Source organism: Balaenoptera physalus, assembly GCF_965194825.1.
Source record: "Balaenoptera physalus genome assembly, chromosome: 15".
In the NCBI taxonomy this organism is placed as follows: Eukaryota; Metazoa; Chordata; class Mammalia; order Artiodactyla; family Balaenopteridae; genus Balaenoptera; species Balaenoptera physalus.
Window position 1 is genome coordinate 8,220,807 of NC_138894.1, and position 12,706 is coordinate 8,233,512.

Sequence of the window (12,706 nt, forward strand, 5' to 3'; positions counted from 1 at the left end):
GCTAGCATTTTGTTGAGGATTTTTTCATTTATGTTCATCAGTGATATTGGCCTGTAGTTTTCTTTTTCTGTGACATCTTTGTCTGGTTTTCGTATCAGGGTGATGGTGGCCTCATAGAATGAGTTTGGGAGGGTTCCTTCGTCTGCTGTATTTTGGAAGAGTTTGAGAAGGATGGGTGTTAGCTCTTTTCTAAATATTTGAGAGAATTTGCCTGTGAAGCCATCTGGTCCTGGGCATTTGTTTGTTGGAAGATTTTTCATCACACTTTCAATTTCAGTGCTTGTGATTGGTCTGTTTATATTTTGTTTCTTCCTGGTTCAGTCTTGGAAGGTTGTGCTTTTCTAAGAATTTGTCCATTGTTTCCAGGTTTTCCATTTTATTGGCATATTGTTGCTTGTGGTAATCTCTCATGATCCTTTGTATTTCTGCAGTGTCAGTTGTTACTTCTCCTTTTTCATTTTTAATTCTGTTAATTTGAGTCTTTTCCCTTTTTTTTCTTGGTGAGTCTGGCTAATGGTTTATCAATTTTGTTTATCTTCTCAAAGAACCAGCTTTTAGTTTTATTGATCTTTGCTATTGGTTCCTTCATTTCTTTTTCATTTTTTTCTGATCTGATCTTTATGATTTCTTTCCTTCTGCTAACTTTCGGGTTTTTTTGTTCTTCTTTCCCTAATTGCTTTAGGTGTAAGGTTAGGTTGTTTATTTGAGATGTTTCTTGTTTCTTGAGGTAAGATTGTATTGCTGTAAACTTCCCTCTTAGAACTGCTTTTGCTGCATCCCATAGGTTTTGGGTCGTCGTGTTTTCATTGTCATTTGTTTCTAGGTATTTTTTGATTTTCTCTTTGATTTCTTCAGTGATCTCTTGGTTATTAAGTAGTGTATTGTTTAGCCTCCATGTGTTTGTATTTTTTACAGTTTTTTTCCTGTAATTGATATCTAGTCTCATAGCATTGTGGTCGGAAAAGATACTTGATATGATTTCAGTTTTCTTAAATTTACCAAGGCCTGATTTGTGACCCAAGATATGATCTATCCTGGGGAATGTTCCATGAGCACTTGAGAAGAAAGTGTATACTGTTGGTTTTGGATGGAATGTCCTATAAATATCAATTAAGTCCATCTTGTTTAATATGTCATTTAAAGCTTGTGTTTCCTTATTTATTTTCATTTTGGATGATCTGTCCATTGGTGAAAGTGCGGTGTTAAAGTCCCCTACTATATTGTGTTACTGTCAATTTCCCCTTTTATGGCTGTTAGCACTTGCCTTATATATTGAGGTGCTCCTATGTTGGGTGCATAAACATTTGCAATTGTTATATCTTCTTCTTGAATTGATCCCTTGATCATTATGCAGTGTCCTTCTTTGTCTCTTGTAATAGTCTTTATTTTAAAGTCTATTTTGTCTGATATGAGAATTGCTACTCCAGCTTTCTTTTGATTTCAATTTGCATGGAATATCTTTTTCCATCCCCTTACTTTCAGTCTGTATGTGTCCCTTGATCTGAAGTGCATCTCTTGTAGAGAGCATATATACGGGTCTTGTTTTTGTATCCATTCAGCCAGTCTGTGTCTTTTGGTTGGAGCATTTAATCCATTTATATTTAAGGTAGTTATCAATATATATGTTCCTATTACCATTTTCTTAACTGTTTTGGGTATGTTTTTGTAGGTGTTTTCCTTTTCTTGTGTTTCCTGCCTAGAGAAGTTCCTTTAGAATTTATTGTAAAGCTGGTTTGGTCGTGCTGAATTCTCTTAACTTTTGCTTGTCTGTAAAGGTTTTAATTTCTCCATCAAATCTGAATGAGATCCTTGCTGGGTAGAGTAATCTTGGTTGTAGGTTTTTCCCTTTCATCACTTTAAATATGTCCTGCCACTCCCTTCTGGCTTGCAGAGTTTCTGCTGAAAGATCAACTGTTAACCTTATGGGGATTCCCTTTTATGTTATTTGTTGCTTTTCCCTTGCTGCTTTTAATGGTTTTTCTTTGTATTTAATTTTTGATAGTTTGATTAGTATGTGTCTTGGTGTGTTTCTCTTTGGATTTATCCTGTATTGGAGTCTCTGCGCTTCCTGGACTTGATTGACTATTTCCTTTCCCATGTTAGGGAAGTTTTTAACTGTAATCTCTTCAAGTATTTTCTTAGTCCCTTTCTTTTTCTCTTCTTCTTCTGGGACCCCTATATTTTGAATGTTGGTGCGTTTAATGTTGTCCCAGAGGTCTCTGAGACTGTCCTCAATTCTTTTCATTCTTTTTTAGTTATTCTGCTTTGTGGTAGTTATTTCCACTATTTTATCTTCCAGGTCACTTGCCCATTCTTCTCCCTCAGTTATTCTGCTATTGATTCCTTTTAGATAATTTTTAATTTCCTTTATTGTGTTGTTCATCATTGTTTGTTTGCTCTTTAGTTCTTCTAGGTCCTTGTTAAATGTTTCTTGTATTTTCTCCGTTCTTTTTCCAAGGTTTTGGATCCTCTTTACTATCATTACTTTGAATTCTTTGTCAGGTAGACTGCCTATTTCCTCTTCATTTGTTTGGTCTGGCGGGTTTTTACCTTGCTCCTTCATCTGCTGTGTATTTCTCTGTCTTCTCATTTTGTTTAACTTACTGTGTTTGGGGTGTCCTTTTCGCAGGCTGCAGGTTCATAGTTCCTGTTGTTTTTAGTGTCTGCCCCCAGTGGGTGAGGTTGGTTCAGTGGCTTGTGTAGGCTTCCTGGTGGAGGGGACTGGTGCTGGTGTTCTGATGGTTGGGGCTGGATCTTGTCTTTCTGGTGGGCAGGGCCACGTCCGGTGGTGTGTTTTGGGGTGTCTGTGAACTTAGTATGATTTTAGGCAGCCTCTGTGCTAATGGGTGGGGTTGTATTCCTGTCTTGCTAGTTGTTTGGCATAGGGTGTACAGCACTGGAGCTTGCTGGTCGTTGTGTGGAGCTGGGTCTTAGTTTTGAGACGGAGATCTCTGAGAGAGCTTTCGCTGATATTACGTGGGGCCGGGAAGTCTCTGGTGGTCCAATGTCCTGAACTCGACTCTCCCACCTCAGAGGCACAGGCCTGACACCTGGCCGGAGCACAAAGACCGTGTCAGCCACACGGCCAGTTCACAGAACCGGGTGGTGAAATGGAGTGCACGGTCACACTGGAAGGAGAAGGCACCCCTCGGCAGGAGGACGGTGCTGCAGGTTCCCCCGTTGTGACACACGCGCCCCTGGCACGTGGCCTGCGCCGTGTGGAGGGCGAGCCGAAATTTCACTCTTTTAAATGGCTGAGCAGTATTCCCTTGTATACATACACCACATCTTTATCCACTCGTCTGTTGATGGACACTTAGGTTGTTCCCGTATCTTGGAAATTGTAAATAACACTGCTATGAACATTGAGGTGCACGTATCTTTTGGAATTAGTGTTTCTGGGGTTTTTTTCCAGATATATACCCAGGAGTGGAATTGCTAGATCATATGGTCATTCTGTTTTTAGTTTTTTGAGGAATCTCCATACTATTTTCCATATTGGCTGCACCAATTTACATTCCCACTAACAGTGTAGGAGGGTAGGTATGAGGGTTCCCTTTTCTCCACATCCTCGCCAACATTTATTATTTGTATTCTTTTTGCTGATGGCCATTCTGACATGTGCGAGGTGATATCTCATTGTGGTTTTGATTTGCATTTTCCCGATGATTAGCAATCATTTTTAAGACTATGGTTTGGTGGTATTAAGTACATTCGTGTTGTTGTGTAACCATCACCACCATCCGTCTTTAGAGCTCTTATCTTTCAAAACTGAAACTCTGTCTGCATTAACACTAACTCCCCACTGCTTCCCCAGCCCCTGGCACCCACCCTTTGAATCTGCCTCCTGTAGTGAAATCCTACAGTATTTGTCTTTTTTGTGACTGGCTTACTTTGCTTAACCTGATGTCCTCAAGGTTCATCCACGCTGTAGATTATCAGAATCTCCCTCCTTTTTAAGACTGAATAATATTCCTATGTATGTTTATACTGCATTTTGCTTACCTGTGTATCCATCAGTGGACACTGTGTTCCTTCTACCTTTGGCTGTTGTGAATAATGGTGCTGTGAACGTGGGTGTGCAAATATCTCTTTGAGACTCTGCTTTCAGCTCTTTTGGTCACATGCCCAGAAGTAGAATTGCTGAATCATATGGTATTTCTAGTTTAAGTTTTTAGGAACCACTAGTCATTAAAACTTCTTTTTCTTTTTAATCATTCATCTATTTTACCATTCCTATTATTCCTTAAACACGTCTACTGCCTTCTCTGAACATTTAGGGGAATGTGTGTCTTTCTAATTAATGGTCTCTGAATGGCAGTGTCTAAGAGTTTTCATGCGTTCAGAAAGAATTCAAAGACCCTTCCTGCTGTGTGTGTATATTTTAAATCGATCACGTATATAAGTGGAGTTTGGGGTAAAACTCCACTGAACTTCACTTGGTTTTGCGTCATCTCTGGTAACGTGAGAGTTCCTTTGTCGGGTGGGGCTGCTGCTCATCACTCCTATGAGAGGGGACCCCAGGGCCAGCGCTGCCTTTGGTCTTACGGCTCCCAGTCCCCAGCTCCTCCCTGTACCTCTGGCCCCAGGCTTCCCATCACTGTCTCTGGCTTCATCTCAGGGCCGAGAATGATCTCGGGTGCCCTTGGCCTGCAGTGACTTGAAGCAGGCTTTCGGTTCCCAGCCAGAGATTGAAGTCAGGCCACGGCAGTGGGAGCGCTGAATCCTCCTCGCCGCTAGACCAGTGGCCGGTGACAAGGCCCTGGTCCTTCAGCTGTGCAGAAATGAATTCCCACAAAGAGATGGAAAGGAGTGAAACAAGTAAAGTGTTTCTTAGGAGGAAAAAGGGTACATGTGGCTAGACACACGGGTGGGCTCAGAGAGAGAGAGTCTTGCCCCTGTGGTAGTTTGAATCACTTTTATAGGGCGTTTCTTCCAGGTTTCCTTTGGCCAATCATCTTGCTTTTGCTTGATTCTGAGTCCGTATTTTGTTGATCTCAGGGTCCTCCCATCTGTGCGTGCGCATCTCTTAGCCAAGGCGGATTCTAGCAAAGAGGCCCATGGGTAGGTTGACATCACTCCCTTTTTGACCCAAGGAGCCTTTCTGTGCATGTGTAGTCAGGAAGGTCTCCTTGACTCTGAGAATGAGGAATATGTGGCCTTTTATCTCTTATCTGGGCAGGGCTCAGCTCTTCTCTTAATAGTTGTTGTTTTTTTTTTTTAATTTATTTTATTTATTTATGGCTGTGTTGGGTCTTCGTTTCTGTGCGAGGGCTTTCTCTAGTTGCGGCAAGCGGGGGCCACTCTTCATCGTGGTGCGCGGGCCTCTCACTATCGCGGCCTCTCTTGTTGCGGAGCACAGGCTCCAGTCGCGCAGGCTCAGTAATTGTGGCTCACGGGCCCAGCTGCTCCGCGGCATGTGGGATCTTCCCAGACCAGGGCTCGAACCCGTGTCCCCTGCATTGGCAGGCAGATTCTCAACCACTGCGCCACCAGGGAAGCCCCTCAGCTCTTCTCTTGATCCTGCTATTTTGGAGTGTCTGTCCACAGGGGACAACTCCAGTTGCTCAGCCTGGGGCCCAGCTATTTCCTGCCTCAAGAAGACAACCCAGTACAAGGGAGCCACTCTTGCCCATGTTTCTTCAACTATCTCTATATAGTTTGGTACCTCAGTGCTTTTAGTCTAGCTTACAAAGATCTGTTAAAGATGAAGAAACCCATCTCCATTGTATAGGTTGTTAAAGGGCTCATGGAAACTACCAGTTAGAGCTTTGACTTCTTTCACCATGTTTGCACGTAGATGTGTAGGTGAGGGAATTGTAACCAAGTGGTTTTTGGAAGGGGAGGCCAGCTCATAGCTGTTGTGTTCTGGTCAGTCCCCTGGGCTTTGGGATCTCAGGTGATTCTTCACAAATTTCCTGATGTTCTAGCACGGCTGTACTTCCAGATGTGGCATTTTTAATTTGGGATAGAAATGAGGAAAGGAGAGGAAAGTGGAAGGTCTGTAGCACTTAAGACCCTTTGGGAAAAATCATCCATTTTGGAAGAAAACTCAGCAGTGTTGGGAATCTTCCAGAAACAGGTGAATTCTACAAGGCTGCCCACCCTGCCTCCCCTCCCCCCTACCAAGCCCTGGAAACTTGTAGAAAGGGGAGGAGAGAAAGGGCAGAAAGGACCCCAGTGATGGCCAGTGGTGGAGCTGCCTGGCCCGTGGGTGCCTGGGGCCCCGAGACGGATGGCAGAGTCCTGGTGCATGGCATGTTTTACTGGTCACGGCACTTTGAGTGGCTTCCTCCACAAGTGAAAGGCGTGTCATTCCCGCTAGTTCCTGGCGGGTTCTCGCTTGAAGCTTTCTGTCCTGGAGACATTGGCCTGTGGACATAAACAGGTAATGACTCAGTCAACTTGACATCCTGCCAAGACAGCCCAGGTTGAACGTTGAGGAAAACAGTCTCTTCATGCTAAGGGTACAATCACAGGGTCTGGAATGCTCCTCCGGCCCCCTTTTGTTGATGTATTTTTACTTCCCTTCCCAGATAACCGCTTTTTTAAAAAAATAAATTTATTTATTATTTATTTATTTATTTATTTATTTTTGGCCGCGTTGGGTCTTTGTTGCTGTGCGCAGGCTTTCTCTAGTTGCGGTGAGCCGGGGCTACTCTTCGTTGTGGTGCCTGGATTTCTCATTGTGGTGGCTTTTCTTGTTGCAGAGCAGGGGCTCTAGGCACACGGGCTTCAGTAGTTGTGGCACGCGGGCTCAGTAGTTGTGGCTTGCGGGCTGTAGAGCGCAGGCTCAGTAGTTGTGGCGCACGGGCTTAGTTGCTCCATGGTATGTGGGATCTTCCCGGACCAGGGATCGAACCTGTGTCCCCTGTATTGGCAGGCGGATTCTTAACCACTCTGCCACCAAGGAAGTCCCAGATAACGGCTTTGAAAAGGTGCCTTGGGGTCTGACTACAGATTAGTTATGCCTGCAGCTTGGTCGCTCCCCTGGGACTTAGGGGCACAGAGCAGAGCGAGCTTAGACCTCCTGGGAGAGCAGGGATGATGGGCCAGGGCATGCTCACCGCGGCCCGGCAGACACATTAGGGCTGGCGGGACTCCCCAGAGGACGCCCTGGACCAGGGACCCTCCAGGTGCAGCTACAGGATCCAGGGGGACAGGGGGACTGAGGCCGGGGAGGAGGTTTCCTGGAGGGAGATTGGAGGGAATGAGGGAACAGATTGATTGGCCCTGATACTTCGACCAGGAAATATCGATTCTGAAGGTGTGAAGCATGGGGTGAGAAAAGTGTAGCCCACTATTTTAGGGGGGTGAGAAGGGAGAGGTGATGGGCTTCCCTGAGTCTAAATTAAATAACATCTTCATTGAAATTTATTTCAACTGGCTGAGAATGCTACAGGAAGACTCAGTTAACGCAGTAATCTTCATTGAAATTCATTTCGACTGGCTGAGAATGCTACAGGGAGACTCAAGGCAGTGCAGTAAATGGACTCCATTTCCCACGCTGTCAGTATCTAAAAGTGAACCGTGGTGGCCTTGGGGGTTGATGTCCTCAGTGGACACCCCTCCTCCCCGTCACCTGGCTGACCCTTCACTCTGCAGACTGGCTTTTCAGACCCTCTGGGGCCTTTCCCACCCAGATTCACCGCTTTTCCTGCTCTTCTCCTTGTGCTTCCTCTAGGAAGGCCCAGGCTTGCAGGTGTGATGTAGTCGACTTTGCGTCCTGATTCTGGCTCAGGGTCCTCTCCAGGGGCTTCTGCGGCCCCAGAGGGCCCAGCCCGCGTTCCGGGGGAAGTCCGCGCCCCGCTCCCTGCAGGGCCCTTGCTGCTCCGGGCTTGGCGGGGGGCGCTGGCTCTCTCTGGGGCAGGACGGAGAGCAGAGGATGGCGGCAGGAGACTCTTCTCAGCTGGAAGAGCCTCATAGGTGTCCAGGCCTGTTGAGTCCTGGTCTGTCAGGGCCCCAGGGGTGGATTTTCAAGGGAACATGGGGGGACTGTGGAGCCAGCTGAGTCCTTCACATGGCTGCCCGTTTTCTGAGGGCCAGGCTGGCCTCCCGTCCCCCGAGGTCCTGGGCTGCCATGCGCTCTGTGCAAGATGCTGCATGGCAACGGCCGCCGTCATTTCATTGATGCTCGTGGGGCAACACAGGGGAAAGAGGTTTTGAATAAACACACACTTGAGAAAGGCAGTGTTTTCTGTGCAGACTTGGGTGGGAAGGAGAAGCACGTGTCTGGCCTCTCTGCCTTGTTTCTACATTGCTGGTCCTTGGTAGTTCCCAGAGTCTGAAATGCACAGGCAGGCACCTAACTGAGAGCCTCTGCAGTCTCTGTGTTTCTTCATGAGGCAGCCTGGCTGCAGAGCCCTGAGTGTTCCAGAAAGGCAGGAGGTGGCTCCAGGGATGGGAAGTCCTTGCACACCTCCCCAGCCTGTCTCTTAACCTAAGTTTGGGGAAGCATGGGGCCTTGAAGCAGCTGTAGGTCTGCAGACTCACATAGGTTTGTCTTTGTGGGATAAACGATGTGAGGGAGTGAGAGTTGGTGTGAGGCCCGACACAGTTCTTCCCCCAGAAAAGGTTATGAGGGAAGAGAGAGAGAGCCATACCTGTTTCTGATCCATCGTTACCTAATCCAGGAGAGAGAAATCTCATTCTAAGTTATGCAGAGAAACAAAAGAACTACCTACTGCTTAATTTCTCGGGTCTGAGATCTTAGGACTGGAACCTGAAATTAAAAAGAAAAAAATCTATTTATTTATTTATTTGGTTGCATCGGGTCTTAGTTGCACCAGGCCGGATTCTTAGTTGTGGCACGTGGGCTCCTTAGTTGTGGCACATGGGCTCCTTAGTTGTGGCATGCAAACTCTTAGTTGCAGCACGCGTGTGGGATCTAGTTCCCGGGCCAGGGATTGAACCCGGCCCCCTGCATTGGGAGTGCGGAGTCTTAACCGCTGCGCCACCAGGGAAGTGCCCTGAATTTTTAAAATGTGTGCATATAGCCTAGAATTTTCTGCATAGTTGTCATGTCCGATTGCACATGTTAGTTTCGTCTTCTACAGCAAACTTTGTGTCCCCTGCTCTGTATTCTGGTCATCCCACGTGGTTCCCGGTTCCTAAAACGGCATGTATCCAGATAGGATGACTCGTGACCCCTTCCCCTGCTGTTCTGTGGCCTGTGCCCACCACCCCCAGCGGTGAGCACCATGGGCGGGGAGTGTCTCTGGGGCTGCTGTCTCGGCTCACTCCATCCTCGCAGGGCGCTTCCGCCCGGGCCACAAGCCTGGGATTGGCTGCCACTTTCTGAGGGTTAGGTCATGACCCGCGTCTGGTGGTCTGTATGGAGGAAGAGTGGAGATATTTACTGAGCGTTGGAAGGTCCGAAAGGCCAGTTGTGACCAGTGGGCTTTGTTTCTGATGCTGTTCAGAAAGAGGAGGTGATATATTTAGCGTCAAAACGACCACCCGCTGGGAAAGGGCCCTCAAGGCTGGCAGGGGTGCGGGGTTGGGGCTTGTGCTGGGCTTCCCAAGGGGCTTGTGGGTCCCCCATCTCTCAGGGTGTCGTGTCGTCATCTCAGCTACGTTAGAACATTAAATATCACATATAACTCATATTTCAAGGTGGAATTGGAAGAGAGATTTCTAGTAGGGAGGAAGAAAGATAATTTAGGGAAGTCCCCCCCCCCCCCGCTGCTTTCCTTTTGGTAACTCGAGGTCACTGGGCTCTGGCTACTGAGTGTGGGAGAGACAGACCTCTACAGGGAAGGGAGAACAGCCCCGAAAGGAGAACAGACACTGCGTGTAGCTGCGCTGAGGCCGCAGAGAAGGGGGCTGAACCGAGCTGACAGCTGGCGCAGCAGGTGCACTGAACAGAAAAGATTGTTTTTAATCCGCCTCAGATAACTGAACTCCTTAGTCTTAGTCTGAAGGGTTGGGCAGAATGTAAATATACGTGTAAGTCCCCCGACCCTCCCTGCAGCTCCACACAAGCTGCTGTGATCTGTGTTACTTGCCCTGTTCTCACCTCGGCTCCAGCCATCTCCCCAGGAGGCGGGGATGTGCTTCCAGAAGGAAAAGCCAGCAGCTGGATTTGGCAGTGGCTGCAGCCACATGTGTCGGACGTGTACGGGTGGGGGCACCGGCCTCACTTCCACCGGAGCCGCATACTGTGAGGACAGGGATGTAAGTTTTCCAGTCACACGTGCTGGACGTAGGTCTGCTCTCAGGGGTCGGGGCTCACCTGGAGGGGCCTTGCCTTCCATTCTCCCAGAGCACAAACTTCTAGGGCATCCACGGCACTTTCCCGTGTTCTCCCAGCTCCTCTCTGGAAGAGGCTCAGGCCACCCCCTCCTCCCCTTTTTTCTTAATGGTATTGAATACATTTTTATTTGCTTATTTGTTGTATCTCTTTTTTCTGGGTGTCATATCTGTTCACATCTTTTGTCCATTTAAAAAAAAAAACTGAATTGTTTGCCCACTTTCTATTGCATCGTAAAAGATCTTGATACATTCTAGATACAAGTCCTTTTTCCAGATATGTCTTTTGACAATAGTTTTTATGGCCTGTGGCTTGTCTTTTCATTATCTTAACATCACTTTTCAAAAGCAGAAATTTAATTTTTGATGCAATTCAATTTTTAATTTTTTTGTTTGTGTTTCAGGTTCTACTGGGAAGTATTTGTGTAAACCAATTCACAAAGATTATCTTCCAGTTTTTCATAGAGAAGTTTTTTTAAGCTAAAAGATAGGGGTTTTTTTTTTTTAAGCTATTTATAGATTGAGTCAGAAGTTCTGAAGTTTTTTCTTTTTCTTCCTGCTTTATTGAGCTCTAAGTTGCAAATAAAAATGCATATATTTAAGTTAGAAACACGAAGATTTGATACTTGCATACACTGTGAAATAATTATCACAGTCAAGTTCTTTAACTCATCCATCACCGCTCAGGCCCCTTTGGAAACAGCCATCCACGTTGTAGCAGGTATTTAAGGAGCTGCAGCTTCGGAACACAGTGACTGGACCCACCTTGATCTGTGGAATTTGTATCATTTCTCTCTGTGCCCAGAGGGCTTTCTGGACATGTGCGTATCTTCTCTTTGTGAGGCTTGGAGAGTAAATTCCGTGGACTGCCACATCTCTGTATGATGTCTCCTGGGAGACAGTTGTGTGAGGGTCTGAAATGAGGTCTGGGTTGGAAATGAGAGCTAGGGCAGAACAGGCATCTGTGTGGGAAGGAGGTGAGGTCCCATCTCAGGGGCTCCACGACCAGATTGTGTCTAAAAAATCACTTGGGCTGCCGTGCATGCAGAGTCCCGGGTGTGGAGTTTAATATCTTGCATTTATGCAACGTTTGAAGATTTGTTCTTTTCCTAGAAGAAAATACCTTAATTTTTTTTTTTAAAGCTAATATGTAGTCAGGTGGAAAATTTAAGCAGAATCAGAGTGGAAAGCAGCAATCCCACTATGCGGAGATAACCACTGTTAACATTTTAGGGAAAGTCTTTCTACGTGTCACTTTCTGCAAATTTTCTAGAATTTATGTAAATGGGATCATACCGTAGATGCTATTTCTAACCTGCTTTTTCTCTTTTACAATACTGTGGGCATCATTTTATATTCACAGGGATCCCCTGAAGCAGAAAGTTTAGGTGTTACTTCCATTTTACAGATGTCAGGATGAGACACCAAGTCTCATCCAGGGGTGCACAGTTAATAAGGAAGCTACGAGGTCGTATTTTGACTCTGAGCAAAGTCTAATTCTATCAGATAAATCTAGAACGCTTATTTCATGTGACAAAGACAAGTTTTTACTTCTGTTCTTTGGAATCTTTCCTCTCCTAAAATTCTGGGTTATGACATAAATTCCTTGGTATTTTTAAATGTTGTGATTTGGCTGCCTTGTTGCTTGATTGGGTTTGAGAGCCGAGATTCAGGGTATGGGGGGTGCCCTGGGGAGGACCTTTCTGCATCCCCTTCTATGTCAGGTTGTGCCGGGGTGTTAAGAGTGTTTTCCTCCATAATCTAGTGTGTTCGGTCACTGTTCCTGCCTCTCTCTCTCTCCCCTCCCTCCTTCGCCAGGGACCTGGAAGCCAGGGCGCAGAACGAGTTCTTCCGGGCCTTCTTCAGGCTGCCGAGGCGGGAGAAGCTGCACGCCGTCCTGGACTGTTCCCTCTGGACCCCGTTCAGCCGCTGTCACACCGCCGGGCGGATGTTCACCTCCGACAGTTACGTGTGCTTTGCCAGCAAGGAAGCTGGCTGCTGCAAAGTCATCCTCCCGCTGCGAGAGGTAGGCCTGCCTTCCTCCTGCCGGGGAGCCGTGGTCGCCGTGAGACGGGGCGTTGGAGGGGGTGCATGCTCACGCTGCAAGGCTCTGCCACCCAGGATGGGCGGGTCTGGAGAGATGCATGGCCTGAATTGACCAGGGGCCTTTGCTTGTTCTGTTGTTGCCTGGCAACCTGAAATTTGCATAGACCTGAATGGTGAGAACAGGGCACCCTGCCCTCCGCACTATTGATAAAGCTGTTATTATAAAGTACCTGCTTAGCAATGAAAGCTTTTCCAGCAGCCCTTAGGGATGAATCCTTCCCTTTCACCCACAAAAGGGAAAAGAAAAAAAGGGGACTTACAAAAAGCATCATCTTTTGAAAATAAATGTCAGATTGCTTGGTTTTTTTACCCTCCTGGAACTTTAGGTAAAAATTTAGAAAAATGCTTC

The 12,706-nt window shown here is 46.6% G+C and overlaps 1 protein-coding gene across 4 annotated transcripts in view; it reads left to right on the top strand.

The window, feature by feature from the left end:
• Positions 1–12,706, top strand: part of TBC1D8 (TBC1 domain family member 8) — a 142,733-nt gene that overhangs the window by 96,797 nt on the left and 33,230 nt on the right. For all 4 annotated transcript variants that reach the window (XM_082427255.1, XM_082427254.1, XM_082427256.1 and 1 more), the window contains one exon: positions 12,070–12,277. In XM_082427255.1, coding sequence (XP_082283381.1) covers positions 12,070–12,277 — 208 coding nt within the window. The remainder of the gene's footprint in view (positions 1–12,069; positions 12,278–12,706) is intronic.